Source organism: Thamnophis elegans, chromosome 2, assembly GCF_009769535.1.
Source record: "Thamnophis elegans isolate rThaEle1 chromosome 2, rThaEle1.pri, whole genome shotgun sequence".
Taxonomy (NCBI): domain Eukaryota; kingdom Metazoa; phylum Chordata; class Lepidosauria; order Squamata; family Colubridae; genus Thamnophis; species Thamnophis elegans.
In genome coordinates this window covers 36,411,038-36,419,796 of record NC_045542.1, presented here as the reverse complement: position 1 = coordinate 36,419,796, position 8,759 = coordinate 36,411,038, and the positions used below count along the sequence as shown (strand labels likewise).

The 8,759-nt window shown below is 41.4% G+C and overlaps 1 protein-coding gene across 1 annotated transcript; it reads left to right on the top strand.

Moving 5' to 3' along the window:
• Positions 1-579: 579 nt before the first annotated feature.
• On the top strand, positions 580-6,588 carry PYM1 (PYM homolog 1, exon junction complex associated factor). The gene is made up of 3 exons (XM_032212363.1): positions 580-628; positions 3,565-3,658; positions 5,594-6,588. Exons 1-3 carry the CDS (start codon positions 598-600, stop codon positions 6,111-6,113), a joined length of 645 nt encoding a protein of 214 aa, XP_032068254.1. The 5' UTR covers positions 580-597; the 3' UTR covers positions 6,114-6,588.
• The last annotated feature ends 2,171 nt before the right edge of the window (positions 6,589-8,759 follow it).

Here is an 8,759-nt window from a genome sequence, read left to right as displayed (position 1 = left end):
CTTGTATTTGTAAAATTAACATTCTCCAGTATTATTCTAAGGCATCGGGTAAATTTGCAAACTACTCGCCCATGGTTAGTGTTATACTGTATTTTATTTGGCTTTCTAGAGTCCCATAATATACTAAAGCATACATTAACTACAAGATCAGATTCCTAAGATAAGAGTGTTAACAAACACTCTCTCTGTTCGAAATGGTTACAGAAAAGGATTTGTAAGATCAGGCAAAATATTTAAAATAAAATCGGGAAGGGGAGCTGTGCTGCGTTCCTATAAACAGATGGAATCCTCCTTAAGAGAATGCAGTGAATGAATGGCACTGACCATCCTCAGACAGACACTTAAGAAAGCTAGCTTCGAGGTTCAAAGCATTGTTAATTTCAGTTCTGGCACGCAGAACTGTTGGCGACATCCCCCCCCCCCCAAAAAAAAAGAGGGCTTAAGCGTCGGACACAAAGAGCGCAAAAAACTAAAGTGAAGCACAAAAGCAGTTCCGCTCCGGGACAAAATGGCCGCAGGAGCACCCGTCTTCTCCTCCCCTGCGCGCCATATCCGGGGGAGGGGGGGATGCGACCGGAAGTGGGTCGCGTTTCCAAGATGGCGACTCCCTATGTTACTGATGAAACCGGTGAGTGTGGGAGCTGCGGTTGGGGTGTGAGGGACGTAATTTCGAGTGCCAGAGTCTTTCTTCCCCTGACTCCCTCCCAACTCGGACATCCGCCCTCCCCCACCCTTCACGCCCGGCCGCTCCATCCCCGGTTCTTTCCGAAGCGAGGCTCCTCCCCATCTCCATCCTCGCTTGTCCGTCCCGCTCTTACACCACGCCCCCTGCCTCGAGGGCGTCCCTCCTTTCTCTGGGCTGCCTGCTCTCCCCGCCGCTGGGCCCCGCCCCTTCCCGGGCTCGCCGTCTCGCGCCACGCCCCTTGCAGCAAGGCAGCCCTCTCGGCGCCCGCCCGAAAGCCATCCCCGTGGCAGGTGCGAGACGCGCAGGTTTCTCCTCCGCTTTCTCACGTGCGTTAAAGCAAGAGGGCAGTCTTTACGGGGATTGCCTTTGCCGTATCCCGGGAATTCCCTTGGGACTGTTCCCTCCGAGGGCGTCTAACTAAATAAAGCTTTTTAGTCTGTGACTAGTTTCATTCTATATGCACACATGTGTCCTTTTCCATCGAACCGCTTGTAGAAGTATTGGATCACCAATTCCCATCATCCCCAACCAATAGAGGTGGAGAAGATGGGGATTGCAGTCCAATATATCGGAAGAAATCAGGTTCAGGGAGGAAATGGTATCTAAATCAAATTAGGGGGTATCTAATTAGGAGTATCTAAAAATGGCATCTAAATCAAATAGGTCAGTTTTGGGGAATTTAGGTATCTAAATCAAAATTATATCGGTGATGGAATCCAACAACATGACCTGGTATAGATATGCCTCTGTAATTATTTTTATTTCTTCCCCGCCTTTTCTCATAATGAAGTTGCCTGATTAAGGAAGCATTTGTTGCTTAAAAGATTTCTGTGATTTTTTAAAACGTCAATAGGCCTAATAAATTCCTAATAAAATAATACAGCAACATTTCTAAGGAGGTCCTTCCATTGATTTTGCTTCCCCACCACCACAAGTGAGTATCTACAATTCTGTATGCATAGCTTGTACATGCCAAACATCTAATGTGGGTCTTAAGCTCACTCTTCTCTTTTTAAGTGAATTTCTATCTATTTTTGGATTGCAGATGTTACTGGTTTCTCCCCCCCCCCTCTGCCCCAACCTGTGTCTTTGAATATAACTTGTGCAGAATTTTTGAAGAGATTGAAATTTCTGGACTTTTCTCCCTTTGACCAATGAAGTTTCAGGGTAATCCTCCTGGACTTTTTAGTCAAATCCATATATAATAGAAGAGTCTCTTCGATGCTGCCTTTTCAGAATAAAGACCTTGTTTATAATGTTTTTTCTCTTCGGAATAGTCTTATGAGATGGATTAAATTAAGAGAGAAATTGAACAAAGTCACCCTGTCAGCTTTGTGTCTAAACTACAGATTTAAATCCAAGCCTCTTCAGTAAATTGCTACAGTTGGTTTAAGGAAGCAGTGTAGCCTTAACTGTCTCTGAAAATATTAGTGATTTTTGTATGTGTCTGTTCTCCTTGTGGCAGTTTTAATTTGTCATGCGTATCATGCATTAATTGTTCTGCATATGATCATATGCTGCACATCTGCCATTTTATCTTTTTTTAAAAATAAGAATCCTTGCTAACTTACAGGGTCACTGACAGAAACATTTTGTAAGTATTAAGTGTTGCCCTGTAAAAAAAATATCCGTTATTACTTGTGCAGAGGCATTTTGCTTTCATTTCTTTATAACTTTAACTTTCATATAAAAAAGGTAAAAAGTCTCCTTTGTGTTAGTTCCTCAATTCCTCATGACATCCTGGAAACCCCCATCTAACTTTATTACCAAAGGTACCAAAGTGGTTTGCCATTGTTTTTTGCTAAGTTTTTTTTTTAACTTCGTTGTCTAGTGAGTCCAAAACCTTGGTATTTCTTAGTGGTCAGTGGTCGCCCTTCCAGACACTAACCAGCCCTAATGGTGCACACCAACTTTCCTCATTTATCAGCGAAAAGACTCAAGTCCAGGAAGTCCCCACCGGCATTGGCACAATATCTGCCCAACAATTTTAACATTGATTCCCAATGGAAAGCCAAATAGATCACTGAATGGCCAGATGTAGGGAGACATACTGTATAAATCAGTGTTTTTCAACCTTTTTTGTGCAAAGGCACACTTTTTTCATGAAAAAAATCACGAGGCACACCACCATTAGAAAATGTTAAAAAAAATTAACTCTGCCTATATTCAATATACGTGGGTGTTTTTCCCACGGCACACCTTATACTATGTCACGGCACACTAGTGTGCCGCGGCACAGTGGTTGAAAAACACTGGTATAAATGACCCCACGAAAAAGGTGCCAGGCTTTGAACTACCACGTCAGCAATGGACAATCCTGAATAGGATTCGCACCTCACACCGTGTCTGCTGGAACTCACTGTATAAACGGGGAATAGTATCTTCCCTTCAGTGTGACTGTGGAGTCCCATGTCAAACTGTAGATCACGTTGTGACTGGCTACAAGCTGATGGCATATACTGGTCCAGTGTCTGATTTATTTTTCATATAAACGATGCTGCGCTTCAATGGTTAGATGGTCTAGACACAGTTCTTTTAAACATATTTTATTGTGTTTTGCTAATTTAGCTAAAATATTAATATATATTGCTACTCCACATATGACATGCCATACACTAAATAAATAATCTAACTAGGGTTAGATTTTTATGCTTAGTTGAAAAATCTATGATTAGGTTGCTTGTGGAATCTGAATGGCTGGTTGGGTTTGTGTATATCTTTTTCCTGTTTTGCAAAGGATTTTTTCGCTTTTTTTAAAAGCTTTAAATTCCTATTGATCACCCAGAAAAATATGACTGGTTGGTTGGTTGGTTGATTGACTGATCGACTGATTGATAGCAGTTTCCTTCCCAAACCAAAATAACCAATCCATATTTCAGGAAAATACATCGCATCCACACAGCGCCCAGATGGTACCTGGAGAAAACAAAGACGGGTGAAAGAAGGCTACGTTCCCCAAGAAGAAGTGCCAGTGTAAGTCCGATCCTCACCCTGCTCCTCTTGTGGATATGTACAGAGAAGTAGGCCACGCAAGCAAAAATAAACACTCTTGTAACATAAGCTAACATAGGCATGATAGCCGTGGATCACAGACTACCTTATCTGATGTACGAAATGTTATTTTATATAATCTTTATCCTCCTCTTGTATTAGTTGTGTATATGTGATGCTCCCTGCTTTTGCTGAAGCAGACTGTATAGTTCATGAAATCTCATTTGATTAGAAATGTATTAGTCCTTAAGGTAGCATAAGACTGTGGGGTCCTTGGAGTAGGAGGGCAAGAAAGCAAAAAAAACAGGGCCACGACATTGTCAGGACACACACACACACTTTCCATCATCATCTTCAGTCTTTGGAGTGATATTCTTGAAAAAAAAACATTTTTCATTAGTGATGTGGCCTCAGATCAGGAGGAACTTGATCTACTTTTGATAGGAAAAACTCGGAATTCTCACTAAGCATTTAATGCTTTTAGATTTTATTTTATTTTTAGATCTCCACCTACTGACTTTTCAAACATTTAGAGGTTCAAGACAGTGTATACTTATAATTCTGACTATCTCAGTTTCCTTTTCCCCTTGCAGCTTTTCTTTATCTGGGATGGCTGAAGTGAAATTTCCTCATTCCAGGGGCACTAAGTTTCTGAACATATTACTTACATTATATTTTTTCTTTACTTGTGACAATGGAATGATGGATAGTGGGTTTTTTGTTAAAAGTTATGGGCTGATTGTGAAAGTTTAGTTTCATGACTACAGTGGTGAGATCCAGTTTGCGAATCCTTTAGAAAAGGGGTGGGGAATTATGGCCTCTTTATGACCTGTGGACTTCAACTCCAGAATTCCCGAGCCAGGCTGGGAAGGTTTCTTCAGAATGGCATAAAAAATGTCCGTTGATCAGTCAGCAGCAAGAAAGATTCAATGCTTGGCTAAAGTATTTTCATTTATCTGGAATGTAAAATTCAGCAAGAAGCAAGAAACACAGGGCATTGGGGCATTTTGTGGAGCTATGCTGTAGCCAAATTTAAAGTTGTATATTCTGTGAGCCGCCTTGAGTTGCCTGTGCGAATAGGCAGCAATATAAATTCCATAAATAAATAAATAAATAAATAAAGGCAGAAAAGGAAGTCAGAGGGTCTAGGATGCTGATGCAACACCTGTCTGCAACTCCTTAAAGCAGCTGCCATTTTTCCCAGGTTTAGATAGTGGTCCTTTGCAATTGCAGCAGGATCCCAAGAAAAATATTTTATTTAAGGAGCTCAAAACAATTTGCACATTCCCCTGCATACATTTCAGCACTCCTGAACACTTTGAATGAGAATGTTGCATAGCCATTGTCTTTTTTAAACAAGAAGTAACTGTCCCAGAAGTTTCAGTGTTCATTTAGTAGGCATAAAGCAGCATAAAGATTGCCTGTAGTCTACTCTGAACAACGACTGTGAAAATTTGCTGAGACCACCTGACCCAAGCCATGTTCTTTATATTTCACATACACTCTTTCCATTTTGTAGGTTGCTGTACAAAGTAACACTTTCTAGATGATCTGTATGCTCTTAAGTTAGATTTCTGCACCTTGGTATGCTCCAAATGTTGTAATAATGATCTGTTTGATTTCCAGATAGCACTTTTTTGTAATTACAACACTTTTAAGAAAGTTTTCAAACAGTCACTCCTGGGGGGTTCTCCCTTAGTGCTCTCTGAGATTGGTAGTTTCCTTGCAGACACGTCATTACCAAACTAGGTAACATCATCAGTGCTAGGGCTCTTCTATCAGTGTCACTCCTTTCAACCTATTTTACAGAAGCTGTGTGTGTGGGTAAAGTGAAGATAACCTTCCGTGTGTACCGCCTTGAGCTTCCAGAGGAAACACGGTCCGCCTTTACACCATATTCTCTCTTATCTCATGCAGGTATGAGAATAAATATGTGAAGTTCTTTAAAAGCAAGCCAGAGTTACCTCCAGGCTTGAATCCAGAAGTTCAGACGCCTGTGGCCCGTCAAACGTCAAAGGGACCCGAGGGTGGAGAGACGGGACTCTCCAAGACCGCTAAGAGGAACCTCAAACGGAAGGAGAAGAGAAAACAGCAGCATGAAAAAGGGGATCGAGACAACGATGACCTGATTCAGTCTCTAGAGAAAACAACCTTATCGGCGACACCGAGCAGTTGCGGGGATGGTAAGCTGGCCGTGTCTGATGCCAACCCAAGAACCCCTGCTGGCAGCAGGGATGTCTCTTCAGCTTCTGCCACTGCCACCTTAGAGAAGAACAAGAAAGTTAAAAACCTGAAAAAGAAACTACGGCAGGTGGAGGATCTGCAGGCGCGGATTGACTCTGGGGAGATCAAGCAGCCGACCAAAGAGCAGTTAGAGAAGCTGGCTCGACGGAAAGCTTTGGAAGAAGAACTTGAGGACCTGGAACTGGATTTGTAAAGGGTTGGAATATCAACCGGACCTCGTGTGCTTAGGAACAAACCGTCCCCTGGGGAAACATTCTCAGAACTGCAACAAAAAGACCAGAAGATGGTGATGTCTTCAGCCTTCTCCTTTGTACCATTATTTTATTTTATGTTGGTGCTGTCTGAATTTTTAAAAGTATTTCTCCCAGCTGTTGATGTGTTAGCTATCTAGGACTTCTTTAAGGCAACAACTTTGCCACCTAGTTCTTTCCAGTTTCTTCCTCCCCTTCCCACTTCCATTCTTATTCCAGGTGGGTGGGTGAAATGTCATTTCACACCGAGGGGATGACTTTCAGAGGCACCTGACCAGGAGGAGCAATCTGTCTTTTCCTCCTGCCACTGTATTATATTCAACATTTTCACGTTCTCTGTAACAATCACACGGCCTTCCATCTTCTCTTCCTCCTCATTTTGAAAAAAGGATGCAATAATAAAAATTGCAGTAGTGACCTCTGACTCTAGGACATCTGTGTTTTCCTCCCCAATGCACTTCTTCTTCTTCTTTTTCTTTTTTTAAAGTCTTCTGTATGATATTAGCAATTTTATAGGCTTCCCTTTCTTTGGCTGGTGGATGCAGCCCAATGTCAAAAGCGGTTTGTGATAGATGTGAAAAAAGGCAAAAGGGACAGTAGCTCAGTCATGGAACATATGTTTTATACACAGACATTCTGAAGTCTGATCCCAGTTATCTTCAGATTGGAAGAAAAGTCCTGCTTGACGCCTTGGGTGGCCACTGTCAATCGGTCTTAACATTGCTGATCTCACAGTGTTCTGGTTTAGCTAAGGCAGCTTCCAGGCTGGGGCTGCATAACAGGCCCCTTGGGGCTAAAATTGAATGATTTGTAATGGAGCTTGTTGCATGAGCCTAGACCTTGTCTTATGTTGTGTGATCCAGACTATCAAACTTAAGCAGCACAATTTATTTCCTTAGTCATATCTGGAAAGCAAATCTGCTTGATTACCAGGTGGCAGAAGAGATCAATCTAATCATTGTCCAGAGTTTTTGCATCCCAGGTAAAATCTCCCTGGACATAACAATTGTGCTTGGTTAAATAAGAGCTGGATGTTTTGTGTGAATCTGGTTCCTGTGTGTGTTTCATGTTAAGGGATTATTAGAAATAGACTCGATAATAAATGTGTGGATATGGTGTGATAATCCTCGGTGTAGTGGGCACAGTTCTTGTCCCTTTCAGATAACAGGAAAGTTAAACTTGGGGAAAAGTGAAGAGAAGGGCAAAATAAAGAGGTATCTTCAATTTAAATAAAAATCCAAGGGCTTCCTAGCCAAGATAACTAAATTCTCTCTCTCTCTCCCTTTCTCCCTCTCTCTTTCTCTCTCATTTCTATATTAGAACAGCGGTCATGAATTTCCACAGCCGAAGACCAATTTTGCAAATGGATTCACTTAAAACATAGGACCAAATTTTAAGGGAGGAAATGATCAATCCTGGGGTGACCAAAAGCTACGCTTAACTTTTGGAGTAATAGCAATAAAGTCTACCAAGAAAATAGCAGTTGTATAAAATATGGGTAGCTGTGTTATAGACATGGCCAGGGCAAATATTTTCTGTTTGTTAGTTTTTTGTGGGATGTTCTTTGATGCTGAAAACTGTTATTTTATTTATTTATGTATTGATTGATGTCATACCTTTCACTCAGCAACTCAAGGTGTCACACAATACGCCCTCTTTCTAGTTTTCCCCACAGCAGCACTGTGGCTTAAACTGCCATTTTTATATATTCTCCAACTCGCATGGCAGAAAGCTGAGACTGAGTAACTTAGTTGGAAGAACTTTTTAAAAAAATGTGTGGTTTTATACACACACACACACACACACACACACACACACACACGAACGGTTGCGGCTGCAAATGACCATACAGTACGTGATATCTTCCTGGTTATGGGAAAGAACTGCAGTTTAATCATATTATATCTAGATATGTTAATATGCTAAAATATTTTCATTGATGTCAGAGGATCTTTCATGTGTCCAACTGGAATGTGTATTTGGTTTAAGAAAACAAAATTTAATTTCACACTCCTAGTTTAAATTGAGAGAGATTTCTCTTTCTGTCTCTTAACTAACACTGGCATGAGCAAAGTGCAGCCTCTGTCCCAGTCTCTGAGCAAACATTGAAGCTTTCCACTGAGTTACACTGAAATTGCCAAAGGCAGAAGATGAGAAAGAAGCAAGGGAGTTTAAAAAAAAATTAGGCTAAAATTTCAGCCATGAAATCAGCGCTGCAGTTCAAAGTCAGTGTCAAGAAATAGAGTGTACACTGAATGTTTTTTATTAGTGGTAGGTACCGTTGGTGTCGGATTGCACCTCCTGTTTAGGAACAGGGGAAAAAAACAGCAGCAGCTGCTCCTACAACTGTGTAAAAACAAAGGACAGTAACATTGTCCTTTGCTGGATTAGGGGTTTTGTTACCTTTGTCCAGCAGGTGGTGCTAAAAGGTCTTATTCATAGTGCAATCTTGTCTGCTCAGCTACTTCAATATCGTATCGTTTTTCTTTTCTTGAAGCCACCACTTCACACACATGCTAATATGCCTTTAGATCAGGGGCATCTAACCATGGCAACTTTCAGACCTGTGGACTTCAACCCTAGAGTTC